Below are 18,510 nucleotides of genomic sequence, written 5' to 3' on the forward strand. Positions count from 1 at the left end.
AAGAAAAAAAAAACTCTTTATGTGTAATAAATGTTCAGAAGTGTTTTTGATGAGCATGGATCGGTAACAGGTGTCCTTCCGGCACAAGCGTGAGGTTTCTCCGCATTAGCAGATTCGTCATATTCGCGGATGTGTCCGGTCCTTAACCCCCACGAATAACGGAAGAATACTGTATGCGGAACTCGTACGAAGTGGCAGTGTGAAATGGCCTTTCAATCCTGTTCTCTGAACTTCAGTCACCGTGGAAACATAAAGGAACCAGGAAGTTACAACTATAGTTTGCACAATGTGGAAGCCGCTTTTGAACCAAATTTTTAAAAAGGCCCAAGCAGAAGGATTTTTACATCCTATAGTTTGACAGTTGTTGTACTATTCCAAACATGCTCTGTTCATGCTGCATGTTCTTTTGTTTTTTATATATATATATATATATATATATATATATATATATATTTATATTAGAGCTGTCAGGCGATTAAATTTTTTAATCGCGATATTCGCGTTTTGTCCTGAGTTAACTTGCGATTAATCGCAAATTAATATGTGGCCTTTTTTAAGGAAAAAATGTGGAAGTTCTTCATTAATTATGAAAACAAGAATGGCAAAATTAATAGTTTTCATCAGAAATACTTTATTTTGTAACATTGTATTGAGATAAACTTTCTTAACAATAAAAGGCTGTAACATAAAATGCCTAACAAAAGCCCAAGTGCAAGTGAAGGGAATTTTAAATTCAAAACTTCAATCAACGTTCAGTAAAATAAAATTAAAAACATCAAAAATAAAATTTCCATAACACTTTCATGTTCATTTTTTGTCAGGACCAAATCTTTTCCTCCTCTGCTGAACTACAGTAATAAATGAAATAGAGATTTATCATTTCCAATTAACTTTTGTTTTTTAAAACATTAAAGACTGAGAAAAGCGGGATACTCTGTGGATAGTTTGAAAGTCTGTTACTGCCGCCGCGTTCTCTGGCTGCAGCTCGATGCAGCGACGTGTCCAGCGGAGCTCAAGCCATGAATATGCCGGCAGACAGACCGCTATGCTGGGGCTGGATCACGCTTAAACCTCCAGAACATTTAAAACGTCCCCCGGTGAGCTTGCTGTTCGGAACGTCGGGGGTCCGCAGCTCTCAGGACGCGGCGCCGGACGCGAGCCGGTACCACCAGACGTGGTACTGGACGCGAACCGGAGCCGGGTTAGGGTGCAGGAGCTCTCCGCGTCCTGGTGCCGGTTCTAGCTAGTAGGTCAGTGGTTGGAGACCCGCCCGTGATCTAGTGAGAGCAGCCGGTGAATTAAAGGGGGGGACGCCCGCGCGCGGTATGGAAAGGCACGTATGAGGAAAATCCGCGAAACATTGTCTGCGTCAAACACATGTCAGATTAACGCGTAATTAACGCGACAAATCTGACAGCCCTAGTATATATATACATATGTACATGTTTATATTTTTTTATATTACAGCCTAAAATCAGAATGAATCTTTCCTTGTCTTGCATCAAATTTAAATTCAGTGTTTTTCTTTGAGCAAATATTTTTTTTTTCTTTTAGTTGATTATTAATTGCACCATGAGATGATGGACTATGTAGATAAGTGCTGTTAAAAAAAAAAAAAAAATGTTCCCTCACTAACAAACCCAAAAAACTTGAGATTTTCTCCGTAATATTTGACAAAGTAGTATAACTCTCTGTAATACATTTAAGAACAATAATACTTATATTTTCCTACTTTTAAAGCGTTCAAGAGGATCTCATAAGGGTGTTTGTGTTTTGACAGGTTTTGCTGGAACTCCGGGATATTTGTCCCCAGAGGTGCTGAGGAAGGACCCATATGGAAAGCCGGTGGATATATGGGCATGTGGTCAGTTATTGTCTTTAGTTTAAACAAATGTAATCTATTCTTTAACTGTTATCGATTCTTCTTCTGCCGTTTAATAAAGCACAACTATAATAAATAATGCATTCACCATTAATTCCTTTGATGCCACAACGGCTTAATTGTTTGGTTCAATCTTTGTTTAATGATCTCTTAAATGTCTTGTTGTAAAGTTTAAACTGAAGAGGTCAGCTGACATGTTTATTGATTAGGCTGACGATACTGGTTTAAGCGGTTGTATTCTTTGTTTTGCTTTATTGGGATGTTTGTTGGCCTTTGCAGGTGTAAAACTACACATTCTGTTGACTTTTGTGCACATAGGTGTGATCCTGTACATCTTGTTGGTGGGATACCCCCCCTTCTGGGATGAGGACCAACACAAACTGTACCAACAAATCAAAGCTGGAGCATATGATGTAAGTAATTCAGTCTCATATTGAGCTGCACAAAGTCTTTACATGAAGTGACTACAGTAATTATTTAGGAAAACGGTGAAGGTCAACATGGCATGGTGGAATGTATTCATGTTTACCTGAAGCTCATCTACCCTTTCTGAATAATGTTCAGTACTGGTGTGGCGTTCATGTCTGTTCATGCTGGATTCTTCAGGTTTTCACATACCTGAAATATCTTTTTACACGACTGCTCACTCCGTCCTTCTATTGCAACCAGGTTTTTACTTGCATGTCTTAACTCTGCCACAGACCTTTTGATTCTATTCAAAACCCGACTACATACAATATTATCACCAGATGGATGTGTGAGCTTTTGACTTTGAAGCCACTCGTAATGGGACACTTTTAGCAGTCCCTCTAAACCTCTTACACTTACTTAGATTAGTTTTTAAATTGGAAAAAATAAAGTCTGGAAAAGTTCTGAAACTTCTGTATATAATACATGTTGTCATCAATAAAGACTCTGACTTTAGTTTAAATCTAAAAAGAACCAGAAAAAATACTTTCAGAATTAATATTATATGACAAAGAACTTTTATGCAAAACAACTTTAAAGTTTTTTTTATTTTTTTTAAGAACACAGGAAGTGTTTAAAAGCTAGGATTTGAACCCCTGACCAACTGGTCGTCCCACCGTAACACTAATTTAAATGACTTTTCCACTGAAAAGTCTATATAAAGCGTATGTTAACGCATATTTCGGGCTTCCACGTTTCTAACTTTTGCTTTTATGTGTAACTATGCATAACGCATAACACGTATAAAGCGTCATTAAACATGCCTTGCAGGTGAGACCAGTTGCGCTAGTAAACAGTGAAGAAAAAGTAAGAGAATCCCCTTTTTGTTTGTCCAGGGTGAACACCACGGTTCTTTAGACCCTCACACGAAAATCCTGTTTTTTGAGATTTTGACATGTACATGTGGCATCTTTGTTATGAAAGACATCAAGTGTAATAAGAAATCAATTTGTTGTTTCATTTCTGAATGTTTCTCCTTTTAAATTGCTGTTAATCAAACTGGCTCAAAGACGCTTTGTTGGAATTGATGTGCCGTTGTGATGTCACAACGGTCAGGGCCAAGAGCGCATGCGCAAGCTCCCTGATCTGCCTAATTGATAATTGAAAGGTTTTTTTTGCAAGGTTTGAGAACCAGGGCTGGGCTTACGCGCCTGGAGGAGTAGGTGCCCCGTTGCAGGAGGCGCGGCAGTGGCTCGCCCCTTGGGGGTCTGCCGCTCCTCGTTGTCCGGCTCATCTGGGCGGGGCGTCAGGTTTCTGCGAGAAGGGCCTGGCGTGCGTCCTGAGTTGTTTCTGCGCCCACCGGCCCCCCAGCTGTGGCTCCCGCCGGGGGTCCCCCATCTCGGCAGGGTGTCCCCCCTGGCGAGCTGCCTCAGCTGGTGCCTAGCAGCTAACTGGTGCGGACCAGATTCTTTATTTAGAGCAAAGCATCACAAGGGCCCGCGGCGGGATTTCTGTCGAGTGCTCTGAATATTATCAATAACTTTAAAATTGTGCAAACTTGCACAGTTTTATATTTAACGGAAACTGATAAAACTCTTCACTCGTCTGAGCTGGCAACTGGCTCAAAACGATACAGCTGGACATTTCTGATATTACTTGACAATTTTTTGTAGCAGTGAAGAAGATTACACAGCTGGTGGGATTGAGGGCGGGGCTACTCAACCCAGAACCAAAGGCCACGCCCACACTGAGGAGATTTTGGAAACAGAATCTTCAGATAATCATAAAATATGGCTTTTTAAGACATTTATGTTGTGGGTTTTTGGTTAAAAACGTCATAATCATAATTAAAACACTACTGGGAACGATTTTTAAAAGAAAAAAATGGACACAGGGGGACTTAAACGCATGTCACAATCCTGGTGTGTATGTAACTTGATTGTTTAACCGTTATTAATCTAAGCTATTCAAAGCTTTAAAGCTATGCATTTGTTGTTTCCTATGAAGTGACACATCATGAGCCTCAATGTATTTTTCCTGGATCCTTTTCAATTTCATTGCCTCCTCTTTGGTCTTTCTCTGAACCAATCTCCTGGTCCCTCCTTTTACCAACATACTCGCTGTCCAAACCCTTGGAAACTCTGCAAAATATGCTCAAGATTTTAATCAAAAAATTAGATTTACTGGTTAACATTTGAAAGATATGTACATCCTTATATACAATCCTGAAACCAAAACGGCACTAAAAGAAATGTCTTGAAAAGATCAACAAGTTTGACTCAAACAAGCTGCTGCTTAATGACATGTTCTCCTGCAGCAGCAGCGCTTACAAAACACGGTTTTATATGCAAGTTTCACCATCCATCTGAAGCACAGTCCTGCAGCGTTTACTTCAGCGACATGTCAGTGTTAAAACGTCTCTGAAAAGGTTTTTAAAAGCCTATTTTCTGTGACTTCTGCAAAAAATGTCTGTGATTCCCCAGATTCTCCAAAGCACGTTTGTGAGGCAGCTCTGTGTGCTGCTGAGCTCAGAAGATCTGCTGTTTGTGAGAGCCACATGAGGCTGAGACGCATTAATGCAGGCAGAGAGTCAAAACATGGGAGCGGCTCGGAGAATTCAGTCCACTTTCAGCGTAAAACGCCCAACAGAAATGCAGCTCATGCAGTCTACCACGTCACTTTAATTAAACTAGTGCCTCCAGACCCGTTAGAAGGTTGTTGATCATCTAGTTGATTGTCTCTTGTCTCTGTCTTTAAGTTTCCTTCTCCAGAGTGGGATACAGTGACCCCTGAAGCCAAGAACCTGATTAATCAGATGTTAACCATCAATCCTGCCAAAAGAATCACTGCTGACCAGGCCCTCAAGCACCCGTGGGTCTGCGTAAGTTCTCCTCTGCTTCCATTTAAATGGCTCTTTTTCCAGAGAAAACTGTTGGTTTATGGTTATAAAGGCTTCATTCTTACTGGACACAATATCACGGAGGGGTCTCAAATGTCTGAGAGAGACATAATTTAAAAAAGAAATCTGGAAATCACATTGTATGATTTTTTTTTTTTTTAAATCGTGTATTTGTATGCTACTACTTCAAAGAAGTAGACCTGTAGCCCCCGATCAAAACAGCCCATACAATCATTAAGACTCTAACTACTAACATGGCCAAGACCAAAGAGCTGTCCAAAGACACCAGAGACCTCCACAAGGCTGGAAAGGGCTACGGGGCAATTGGCAAGCAGCTTGGTGAAAAAAGATCCACCGTTGGAGCCATTTTAGAAAAGAGAAGACTCGCTGGGATTGGGGCTCCATGAAAGATCTCATTACGTTGGGTATCAATGATCCTAAGAAACGTAAGGAATCGGACCTGAACCAACATTTCTATGGCTATTGTTCTATGGCTATACTTTAAGACGTCATGGTTTGATATCATGCACGGCACAGAAGGTTCCTCTCCTTAGACCAGAACTTGTCCAGCCCCGTATTAAGTTTGACCATTTGGATGATCCAGAGTTAAAGTCATGTGACCAAAAATTAACTATTTGGTCTTAATTCAACTCGCCGTGTTTGGAGGATGAAGAATGACGATCTCAAGAACACCATCCCTACTGTGAAGCATGGGGGTGGTAGCATCATGTTATGGGGTGTTTTTCTACACATGGGACAAGACAACTGCACTGTATTAAGGACCAGGGCCATTTATTGTGAGATTTTTGGGGAAGAACCATCTTCCCTTTGGTAAAGGATTGAAGATGGATTGTGGCTGGGTCTTCCAACATGACAATGACCAGAAGCACACAGCCAGGAGAACTATTGCTCCATAAGAAGCATTTTAATGTTCTGGAGTGGTCTAGCCCAAGGGGTCTGCAAATCAGAGCTACGGCTGGCTCTTCTGACCCTCCACTGTGGCTCTCTGGTTAAAGACGTTCCGGTGTTTAATTGTGCCTCGTGGTTGAATAAATACAGTAATTATCTCTGTTTTAATTTTAGAAAGTTAGATTTACAAATTTCTGGCTAAGAAGCACTACAAACGTTTAAAAAAAATGTCTTTTTTTCATTGCTGAATTTACACTACCTACCACTAGATTTGCTCCTGTGTAACACAGGAAGTCTTATTTTGAAAGGAAGTTTTGTGAACCTCTGTTAAAAGTTACAAATTGTTTCATATTTTGGGAAAAAAAATCTATTTTCTCTTGAATTTTGTTTTATTATTCCAAAAAATAATAGCTTATGCATATTTTTCATAAAAATAGCAATAATATAAATACATATTCTTATTTTTCTAAATGATGTGTGGCTCCAACTGGGTTATGGTCAGTTAGAAATCAAACTAAATGGCTCTTTAATTGTTAAAGACCCTTGCCTGGTCTAATCCAATCTCCAATAGAAAATCTTCAGACGGAGACCAAATTCTGCCTCTCAGCATCAGGCTAGAAACCTGGCTGATCTAGAGGAGATCTGTGAGGAGAAGTGGGCCAAAATCCTTCATATAGTGTGTACAAACCTGGTGAAAAACTACTGGAACTGTTTGACATGTGTAATTGAAAACACACACTGACACACAGGTGTTTTAATACTTATTTGCAGTAGCAGCAAACAAATACATTATATTAAAAAAAAAAAACATACAAGGTGATTTCCAGTTTTTTTTGTTTTGTTTTAGATGAAGTCTCACAGTGACTCCTAAGATGAAAGTTTCAGACCCTTCCATGATTTCTAATTGGGATAAATTGCAAAATCACACAAGTACTTATTTGCTTCACTGTATACATGTTAAAAATTATATCTGCAACTATATTAAATGTACATTTTATGTTTTCTGAAGTTATTGTGCTCTCTGCGTGCAGCAACGCTCCACTGTGGCTTCCATGATGCACCGTCAGGAAACCGTGGAGTGTCTGCGCAAGTTCAATGCCAGGCGGAAACTTAAGGTGAGTTCCGACTCAGCTTTATCAGTGGAAATGAGTTCATTTTGTGGATTTATGGTTCTTTTGTTCTCATCAGGGAGCTATTCTCACAACGATGCTGGTGTCCAGAAACTTCTCAGGTAAGTTTTGATGGCTTTAAGATTTTCTATGGTTAGAATGTTGGTAGTTCTCATCCTCTGTCTCCAGTTTTCAGTCTGCTTTCTTTCTTTAATGACAGACTTTGCATTTCGTCATAGTAAGCATTTTAGCCACCCCCGATTAAACACCCAATTTGAGGGGCTGTTGATGGCTAATGCATTAATGCCTCTGCGTCCACAAGCTCTCACGTAAGCAAAGTAGCTTCAGTGGATTACCATCAGGCAATTTGTAGAGCGAAGAGAGCAGACATACCACACCTCTTTACTTTTCCATTTTACAGGGTAAAAAGCCCACTAAATGAACATGACATAATTTGTTTAGGAGGCATTTGCAAAGATTTTCCGTTCAGGGAAAAAAAAGGATGTGGGAGTAACGAGAAGTTTGTTTTAGAGGTTCACAAGCAGCTCTTTCAACCACAAAGTGGCCTGGCCTTCCGCACAAGCACTAAATCAACTTAAAAAGCAATCTAGAACAGGGCTGCCACAATTATTGAAATGTATTTAAGGTTTAAGTTGATTTATTCTGAAATAATATTCCTGACTTTTATTATTCATAATTATGTTCAAAAGTTACAGTTTTAAAGTTTTAAATATGGGCATTTTTTAGGCTATTATGAAGTTTAGCTAATATTTCAGCTACATGCTAGCTATGTTGGCTAACTTAGTTTCTTTTTCAGTTCTTAGGCTAATTTGGAGTTTAGCTTATATTTCTGCTGCATGCTAGGTGTTTTGGCTACTTTATTTATTTTTTATTTTAGGCTATTTTGGAGTATAGCTTAGATTTCAACTACATGCTAGCTATTTTGGCTAATTTAGGCTGTTTTCCCATTTTAAGGCAAATGTTGAGTTTACCTTATATTTCTGCTGCATACCAGCTATTTTGGCTAATTTAAGCTTTTTTTTTTATTTTTAGGCTATTTTGGAGTTTAGCTAATATTTCAACTACATGCTAGCTGTTTTTGCTAATTTAAGCATTTTTGTGTTTTTTAGGCTATTTTGGAGTTTAGATTAGATTTCAACTACAAGCTAGCTATTTTGACTGATTTAGGCTTTTTTTTATTTTTAGGCTATTTTAGAGTTTAGCTAATATTTCAACTACATCCTAGCTACTTGGCTAATTTAGGCTTTTTTTCAGTTTTTAGGCTAATTTGGAGTATAGCTTATATTTCTGCTGCATGCTAGCTGTTTCGGATAATTAAAACTTTTTTTTAGGCTATTTTGGAGTTTAGCAAATCGTTCAACTACATGCTAGCTACTTGGCTGATTTAGGCTTTTTTTACCAGTTTTTAGGCTATTTTGGAGTATAGCTTATATTTCTGCTGCATGCTAGCTGTTTCGGCTAATTAAAACTTTTTTTAGGCTATTTTGGAGTTCAGCTAATATTTCAAGTACATGCTAGCTATGTTGGCTAATTTATTTATTTATTTATTTTTTCAGTTTTTAGGCTAATTTGGAGTTTAGCTTATATTTCTGCTGCATGCTAGGTGTTTTGGCTACTTTTTTTTATTTTAGGCTATTTTGGAGTATAGCTTAGATTTCAACTACATGCTAGCTATTTTGACTAATTTAGGCTTTTTAGATTTTTTGGGTATTTTGAAGTCTAGCTAATATTTTAGCTGTTTTGGCTAACTTGTTTTTTTGCTTTTTTTATGCTAATTTGCTATTTAACAAATATTTTAGCTGGTTTTTAGCTTCAGTGTTTTTATTTATCAACTTCAGTATTTTTAGTTATCAATTCCAGCATCTTCAGTTATTAGCACTAGCATCTTCAGTGGCCAAATTCAGGATACAGCATTTACACTAGCATTAGCACATGGAATGCTATATATCTACTTTTTAGTTAGTTTAAAGCTAACTTTAGAGCTTTACATCCAGTTTGCCCATGACCCGATTAGTTGACTAATTGGAAAAAATTATCGGTGATTAGTCCACTAATAAAATAATCGTTTGTGGCAGCACCAGTATAGAGAAGCAGGTTTGCAGGGTTTTTGTCCCGCTCTGAATCCCTCTCTGTCCAATAGTGGGACGGCAGCAAACCAGCCCTGCCGCTACCACCAGCACTGCCGCAATGGCACAGGAAGGTACGTCTGCTGGAGGGGGCGCTGGGAGTCAGGAACTTGCCAAATTCGTACTCGGGCTATTGGCATGTGGCCTGAGTTGCTTGAGCCCTCCCTCTCCTCCCCCCTTTCCCCCCCACCTGCTGCCTGCTGCCTGAACACTGATGAGCCTCTTTTAACATGGTCAGCGTCTGCTCCGGGGCATCGCAAAGATAAAAATGGAAAGTGCAGATGAAGCTCGGCTCTTGACCTTTTGGTACCTCCTGATGCTCTAATGAGCGCTCCTCCTTCCCAGTTTGATTTGTTGCTTTAGACTTTAACGGTCATTTAACTCGCCTTCGAAATGACCGTCTGACCTTTCAGCAGCTTCCACTTGGCAACATCTCTGAACCCACAGTACAGTAAAAATAATGTAGACATATTACAGATAATTTCTTATTCAGGCTGTTGTGTTGTTGCCCCGTCAGCCGGTTTGTACCTACAGAACTGATGCCTGCCTGTGCTCCCTTCGCATGGCCCTGGCCAAAAACAGCCAGCCGAGCATGTCTATGAGCAAACAGTGTATTATGGCATCCTGCATGGGAAGCTGGACAACAGAATGCAGTGTCATTTTGTTAACAAACTTTCTCTGTCCCTGTGGTCTTGCTTGCTTCGTTTTTGTGTCAACTTGGACTAAAGATGTCTTTGTGCTTCAAACAAAGTGCTGGCATGGTCATTAAAACATTTTGGGAATCTTACCTGGGAGGTGTAAAGCGTCTTTTTAAATAAAATTAAAATCACACTTCCAAATCGAAACTTATAAACAATAAAAACTTATTAGAGGTTAAAAGATTAGGATGTCCTGATCAGGTCTTCTTTGGGCCCAATCCGATATGGAGTCATTAAATTTTGAGTATCAGAATTCTGTTTCGATACTTTTATAACACATTTAAAATTTAAACAGATTTAATAAAAATATCTGCATTTTTTCTTATTCTTATTTTATTAAATTCTTTTATTATTTGGAATTTAAACAGAGCACTTCTATGAACTAGCTTAAACAATTACGTAAAAATACTGCAAATATTAAATGGTAAATATTGGGAATAATTAGTCAAATAGAGAAAATTTGGTGACTGAATATTTTTTTATCAGATGTGATTCATTTCTTCATTTAAAAACTCTGAAAATAAATGATTCCTTTATTTTCAATTGGTGTAGAATAAATATAATGATAATTATTGGTTGTTTTCAATGTTGGGGTAATGAATTTCAAAGTAACGAATTACTTTAATTTAATTACTTTTGTCAATAACACAACAAATTAGTTGAAATTTTGGCAATTAAATGAACATTACTAGACTACAGAAACCTTCATTACTTCACTTACATTTAGTGTCCATAAGTAATCAATAAAACTAATTAATTTTGTAAAAAAGTTTGCTCTTTTGGTTAAATAATATTGTTGACTTTATATACCCACAGGCATGAATTTTCCAAACACTTTTAAGGAAATATTTTTAAAGTAATCATTTGTGGTCTAAAACACCCTTTTTGCTCATTTTTTTCTTATTCTTCTTAAAAAAAAAAAGGGTACTGCTATAGAGTGATCGCCACCTAGTGGCCAAACTGAAACGCCCTCCAGGAGAGTCGATTACTCCTAAAAGTAATTTACCCTACACTGGTTGTGGTTTTTTTACTTTATTAAATTGTTTCTGTTAAAATGTCTATATATGTCATTGTTTGCCTTAAGATAACCCAATAGAGACACGTTTTTTAAAAGTTATTGATCCCAGATGTCAAAATCTGTGAATATCCCTCTAGTTTTTACTGTATTTTGTTCGCCTCCTGCTCAAACTAGTGCCCTCAATAAACTAGATCCATTCATGATATGCAGACTTCTATTAGAGTATAACAAGCTTGAAACAGCACTGATCTTAATAGGAATAGATACAAAGTCTGATCCCTTATTGGGGTATTACAGACTATTTTCCATGGAGTCATCATCCAGGTAATCGAGCCCGATCCGATCTGGACATCCTTAAGAAATTGATTCGTGTTTTATAAATGAAACTGATACTTTTACTACATTTATTTCAGAGAATAAATAACTAAATTAGCTTCAGTTGCATTCATAATTCATATAAAAGCCTATTTTTAAAATTGTGAAACGATTCATCTTTACAGGAACTTAACCTTCTCCTCCCATCTATAGATCAGTCTGGCTTTTTATTTCATTTTATTTTTTACAAGTTTCTACTTAAACTCTGGAGTCTAATCTGTTAAGTGATTTGTTTGAAGCATACTGAACCTTTCAAGGTGTCGGGGAAACTATACGGTGCTGGTTGAAGGCTCCATCTTCTAGAAATGTGGTTTAATCAATAAAACGTTTTTGTTCTTATTAGCTGGAACAGAATGTTTGCTCTCCGCTGCTGTTGAACGGTTTCTGTGCAGACCCTGGCATATCTGCATGCTGTTTTAAGGGAAGAAGGTGTTTCCAAACACACACTGGTGACGGATGACACTTCAGGTTCATACCTTAGACTTTTGAGGAAATATTTTGACGTTGAAACTGCATGCAAGATGTTAATGGAGAGACACAGTTGCTGCATGAAGTCGTCACCTCAGTGGAAAGGAATTTAAGAATGTGTGTTAGCCTAAAAACCTGATGTATTTAGCTTTTGTTAAAATATCACTGCTGTCTTACTTTCTTCATTGCCTTCTTCTGTCTTAAAAATGAAAGGTAAGAACAGATCACGGGAGAGTGATTACGAAATGTGGAGTCCATAAATAATATATGTTCACTTTTGTTCGTGTGCATGTAGATTTTTATATTTGTCAACAGATCTGTCTTGTTTTCAGAGTAATTCTTAAAGAAATACCAGTTTCTAGTACCAGTTCCAAATTACTTTTGGTTCCAAAAGCTAATATAGTTTATTTATAGTATTTTTAGGAATTGAATGAGACCAAGTGATTACCAATGACTCCTCAAAACCTTGTGCTAAGTGTCTGTTTCTTCCAAAGGGAACGTCCTCGAAGCTTTAAAACATAACGAAGCCATTAAAGCTGATAATGCTTTAAAAATGCTCTTAGAAAGTACTATACAAAATGTTAGTGATTTAAATAACATTTAAGATAACTTTTAAAAGCCATTAAAAATGTATTCAAAAACCAAAAACAATTAGATCCTTAAAACCACGATTAAGTGCCTGTTTCTTCTAAAGGGGATCCACTTAAAGCTGCAAAAGTTGGCGATGCCTGGTGGACCTTCCAAGACTATGAAAGGCTTTTAAACACTTTAAAAGCTACAAAATGTTAGTTCAAAACTCCTAGCTTTTGAAAAAAAAAAAAAAAAAAAAAAAACAGCCTTAATGAATTAGATGCTAAATGGTTCCCAAAAGCAAACCAACATATTTAATTAAATGTTAAAAGTTAATTAAAAATTAAAAAGAGACCTAACTATTACCAATGATTCCTTAAAACCACGAATAAAGTTCTGTTTTTTTTTTGTTTTTTTTTTTTAACGGAATCTACAAGAAGCTTTAAAAGCTTAGTGAAGCTAATAAAACTCATAATAGAAAGTTTATAAAAACTTCCTAATCTTTTAAAGGCTACAAAAATGACTATTAAAAACAACTCTTTAAAATGACCTTTTGATGCTTTAGAAATTATAACTATTATAAAAATGTTAAAATTATTTTAAATAATGTTTAAAAGCCATAAAAAGTTTTTAAAAGTCAGAATGAACGAGACCAAACTTTTACCCATGATTCCTAGCTAAACTTCAGCCAATCAAGTTCCTGTTTCATCTAAAGAGCATCGTATGGAAGCTGCAAATGTCGGTGAAGCCTTAAGGACCTCCTATTAAAGGCTTTTAAATACTTTTACAAGGTATATAAAAGCTGTAACATTTACAAAATTTTAGTTAAAAACTACCCAAAGCCTTTTAAGGTAAAAAAAAGACTTTATGCAACAAAAATAGCCCTTAAAAGCTATAAAAATAGCTTTCAAAACCTAACTAACCTATTTAATTAACTTTTCAAAGCTAATTAAAATCATAATAAATGAGATCAAGCTATTACCCATGATTCCTCAAAACAAAAGTGGCTGTTTCTTTAGAAGAATCAAAGTGGAAGCTTAACAAGTTCACCTGATCTCTAATGACATTTGATGGTTTAGTATTCTAAATATTTAATATATTATATATAAAGACTAGATGATACTGTGATCAGTTTTAATGCAGTTAAGCGGAGAAACTACTGTAGATAAAAGAAAAAAACTTTCATATCTGGGTCACACTTCTCAAACAGGGAAGAATTGTATCCAACCTTTAGGAGCTACTAATTATCACAGTTTTACCTTTTTCTCGTGTTTCTGATCAAATATTTAAAGGATGGTCACCTGCAGTGATGAAAACTTCTTTTCAGAGTAAACGTAAATTCTTCTACATTAGAATAAATCTGAAAATACAACTTTTCTTAAAGGGTAACCTGAAACCAGGGAGACATCAGTGTATCGCTGTGCTCATTAACATATCTATTTTCATTTATTTACTCTTTTTTATTTTCTTAATCTTTAGTTTTGAACACTTTTCTCAGTTTTCAATGTTCTCTTGTTCTCTTTCAGCCTGCAAAACCTTACTAAACAAAAAGTCGGACGGTGTGAAGGTAAGCTTTCTGACCCAACAAACTTTGTCTTAACACCATTTTTTCTGTCACATTAACAAGTTTAACCCCTTTTTACATGTTTGTTGTTTTTAGTTTATTTATTGGCTTTAGGGTTAGTAGTGAATTCAAGAATAATTAGGTTTGTGATTAAAATGAAGCAACAACCCTGAAAATATTTAGGGTCGGCTGTGTCGGTGCATGCAGTGAAAGGCTGTGTTCAGCAGGACACAAATCAAACATTTAAATGCATTCACACTGATCTTTAAAGCGTAACTCCGGAGCGGCTCGTTGTCTCCTCTTTGTTTAGCCTTCTTGGTGTTGCTTCGTCTCATTTTTGCTTCTGCAGCTGTTTTGCTTTGGATCAAACTGGCAGCTTCACTCTTTTGCTGTTCTGATTAGTTCCCGATGATTTTTATTTTTTCTCTTCCTCTTTGTTGCTGTCTGTCAGAAAAGGAAGTCCAGCTCGAGTGTTTGTTTGATGGTGAGACCGGTTTCGTCCTTATCCTTCTCGTATTTTTTTTTCCTTTTTTATTCGCTCCTCTCCTACAGTTCTTTTCTTCTTTCTCTTTTCTCCTTGAAGCAGTGGTGCTTTATTCAACTATTTTGTCTTTCTGCTACATTCAACATCCTCAGCCCCTCTTGTTTCATGAGCGCTACCAAACCAGCTCTGATAAAGGGCAAACATCAACATCCGTCCTGTTATCCTTCTCTGAGGTCTGATTTAGGACAAGATCAGACCCTTTCATTTCATCCCGACCATCACAGGAGCAAAGGGCATTGTATTCATCGCATAAGACTTTTTTTTTCCTTAACTTACAACAAATTTATATCGTTAGATTTTTAGGAGCTCAAAGTTTACTAAAGTAAAGCCATACTTCCTATCACTACACTAAAGGCAGTAATCCTAGAATTAAACTCAATGATCTCAACTGTTCTTTTTTTCACACAAGGCCTTTAAAAAACAATTAAGCTGCTTTAATCTAAATTTCTTTAAACCTATTTACTAGATTATTAATCATTGGAAGTCAGGGTGTCAAAACTGAATCTATTCAATGAAACTACAAAACTACGGTGGCCATGAAGTGCAAATCACATCAACAAATCCCTCGACTTAAAAACATTTTAAAGATCACAACGACGATTAACAAAAGCAAAACAAATATTACAAAACAGCAGTACATTTTAGATAAAACATTAAAAGCAAACACAAAAAAAATGTGTAAAAACAAACTGAAATGCTAGAAAAACAAAATACAATAAGAAACCGTAAAAGTTTTGAAGTATAAGACTTTGGTGATTGGATGATGATCTCCAGTATCACTTCATGCCAAATAACTTCTGACTTTTCCGGTCGCTCATTAGATGCGTTTCTATCGACTATGAAATTGTGCAAATTAGATTAACGATAATAAATTCGCCTAATAAAAACAAGACAATTTATAAACAAAAACCCACATTTCTTTAAAAAAGTTGTTACACTTAAAGGAAGCAATTTTTGGGACACATCAAAATTGACATATTTAGTAAAACTGCAATAGAAACACTTTTTTCACTCATTAAATGAGTCACCAACTACTGGATACCACACTGAGTTAAGCAGTCCCTCGAGCGCTCTACAGGGGGCGCCATGTGTCATTGTTGTTCTTTAAAACCACCATTTCCCAAAATCTGTTCATCCGTAGCTCCTCCCACAGCTTATCGCTCCATGGGCTGAATAAGACGTCGACGTCTCCTTTGATAGATGATGATGAGCGGTCGTCCTGTGGCAGAAATTTAAATGAAATCAAAGTATCATCCGTCACCGTGTTTTTTTAGTTGTTTGTGTTTATGTGCATAGTTATGATTTAATAGAAATACTTTAATTGGGGTTTTTTTCCTGCATTTTTAGAATTTCGATAAAGTTTGGCACATATTTGTTACTGAAACGCAGATATTGTCTAATTTTTCTAACATTTTATTTTGTTTTTGAGAAACATTTTTTTTCTTGTTTTTTTACATTTGTCTTTGTTTTCAAAAATATAATGCTTTTTAAAAAAATAAGAGTTTTGCTTTTTTATTTCTCGTTTTGATTTTTATAATGTTTTTGCATCAAGTGATTCGTTGATGTGATTTGCACTTCTGGGCCACCGTACAAAAGTGACAAAAGTCAAAATTTAGAATAAAACTGTCTTCTAGCAGATTTTAGGAATAGAATAGACAAATTTATATAAGAAATTTGGTCTGTTGGTAATATTTGTAAAAATATTTATTCAAATAATTTGAATTATTCTAATATTTCTTTAACTAAATTACATTAAAACACTGAATCAGGTTTTCCGAATCTGAAAATATTTAAAAATATCGGATTCCATAAAAACCTAAAACCTCTTAGAGCTCTGCATTTAAAATTTAAATGATTCAAACTTTTAGTTTCTCCTTTAGCCTCCAGTTAGCCTGAGGCTGAAGAGAGAGTTCAGTTAAGGATCATCTGCAGTTGAAATATAATCTCTTGTTTCCTGGTTCCAAAATAAAAATCCCTACTGATAAGATCGACCGTAAACACATTTAACTGTCTTAAAAATTGCATTTTTGGAGTAAGAAAGTTTGAAATTCAGTTTAATGTTGCTGCATATTTAGTTTTTTTCCTTCTTGTCATCTGTCAAACTTGTGTGTTATCTCTTAGTTTTTTTTTGCATTTTTGCACAAGAAAAAACAAAAAAAAACACAAAAAACAGTGCATACCTCCAGAAACCTGTGAAAGGCTCTCCTTTCACTGCATGCACAGACTTGGACTGCTGATTATTAGGAACGCTTTGCTCTGTTTAACCCTTTAACACCTTAAATCTTAAACATTCTGTAACTTTTCAACCGATAATTCCAGTAGATTCTGAAGGAGAAAAGCGGCTTTTCTCCTTCAGAATCTACTGGAATTATCGGTTGAAAAGTTACAATAACTTTTGAGAACATATAAACACTAGAGTTAAAGGGTTAAACTTGTCTTAAAAACTAAAGTGTCTTAAAAAGAAACAAATTCCTGAACAGAAAATTATACTTTTGTCTCTTTACATGCCAGTACGGTGCAGATAAAGTGGACAGACATGTTCAGATGTTCTTGTTTTAATCTTGGGGCGACACTTCGAGCGTTCTCAGTTCAGAGGGAGTCACCCTGTGTTTGTTCTCCTCGGTTGCAGCCAGACAACAGTAAAAACAGTGTAGTAAGCAGCAGCACCAAAGACAGCAGCATATCATCGTCTGCACCAATGGTACCACATCCGTTTTGTGTTTTTATCCTGCTTTTTGTGGTGTTTTTTTTACCATCGTTCCCATCTCCTCCATGTTTAGTTTTCTTCTCATCTTTTTGTGCCATTCTACATTAAAAAAAAGTCGTCCATCTCCTCCATCATCCTTTGCTTCTGCTCTCAACTTTACGTTGGCAGCTTTAAAACGGAACGACTGTTCTGCGACTTTGAGGGCGCTTCTTGCCTCCTGTTTTACCCCGCACCTCCTGCAGGCTTATTCAAATGGTACACAACGCTGACAGTTAGATAAATCGCTTTCATTTTGTGGAGACACTTCAGTCGAGCTCTGCTCGGCACCGAACAGGTTTCTTTTTTGTGTGTGTGTTAAATGTCTCCTGGGCTTTGTGGGTGGTTTGTCTTCAAAGCGGTTGTGATTTAGTCAACTGCAATCTTTTAACTTCTGCCTCATCAAAGTGTATCATTTCACAAAGTCCTGCTGGGGGGGTTTCTGGGTAAAAAGGAGTGTGAGGACGAGTGATGGGTTATAACTCGAAGAAGATGCAGCCCCTTGACTTAGAAATGGTCATCATATTTATAAACGCTTTTGGGGGAAGATGTCTTTCAATGAAATGTCAAAACAGAATAATTTTACTTTTATTACATTTGATAGAGATATCAAGGTGTCAAACAAAATAAAGCTTTAAAATATGACACTTTTCTTTATTTAAAACAACATTCCCAATACTGTTTTAATTATGAAGTTTTAAACCAAAATCCCACAACCTAAATGTCTTAAAATGCCATTTTTCATGTTGATCTGAAGCCTCTGTTTCCAAAATCTCCTCTGAGGGGGCGTGGCTTTTGGAGCTGTGTAGCTCCGCCCCTGATGCACCTTATCTGATTATCATAGCTCAGGGTCTCACTAGCGTAAATCTTCGAAAATAAGCATCCAAACTTTTGCAAAGATATCTTATGTCTTCCAATACTAGCCCTGGCGTTTATTCCAAAAATTTGCCACAACCTTTCAGTCTTTGGTCAGTAATCCATGTTTAAACCAGTTTTTAAAAATTCGTCGCTCGCTATATTTGCACCTCCACCAGGCAATCATTTGCTTGTTACTCCGTCTTCTCCATATCACCGTTGACTTGCGTCATTTTCAGATACGTTTACTCCAAATGTGGTGCAGATTCCTCACCAGAATGTTCTGTGGTGAATGCCACCACATAGAGTTTAAACGTCAAT

The 18,510-nt window shown here is 36.7% G+C and overlaps 1 protein-coding gene across 11 annotated transcripts in view; it reads left to right on the forward strand.

Annotated features, from left to right (window-relative positions):
* Positions 1-18,510, forward strand: part of camk2g2 (calcium/calmodulin-dependent protein kinase (CaM kinase) II gamma 2) — a 36,656-nt gene that overhangs the window by 6,100 nt on the left and 12,046 nt on the right. For 4 of the 11 annotated variants that reach the window (XM_036215533.1, XM_036215534.1, XM_036215535.1 and 1 more), the window contains exons 3-10: positions 1,781-1,864; positions 2,201-2,295; positions 5,049-5,171; positions 7,130-7,213; positions 7,287-7,329; positions 9,369-9,428; positions 14,010-14,050; positions 17,221-17,292. In XM_036215533.1, the coding sequence (XP_036071426.1) occupies positions 1,781-1,864; positions 2,201-2,295; positions 5,049-5,171; positions 7,130-7,213; positions 7,287-7,329; positions 9,369-9,428; positions 14,010-14,050; positions 17,221-17,292 (602 nt within the window). Of the gene's footprint in view, positions 1-1,780; positions 1,865-2,200; positions 2,296-5,048; positions 5,172-7,129; positions 7,214-7,286; positions 7,330-9,368; positions 9,429-14,009; positions 14,051-14,498; positions 14,532-17,220; positions 17,293-18,510 lie in introns of all 11 variants that reach the window. The other 7 variants (XM_036215537.1, XM_036215538.1, XM_036215541.1 and 4 more) reach the window with 3 other exon arrangements.

This window comes from Oryzias melastigma, linkage group LG15, assembly GCF_002922805.2.
Source record: "Oryzias melastigma strain HK-1 linkage group LG15, ASM292280v2, whole genome shotgun sequence".
NCBI lineage: Eukaryota > Metazoa > Chordata > Actinopteri > Beloniformes > Adrianichthyidae > Oryzias > Oryzias melastigma.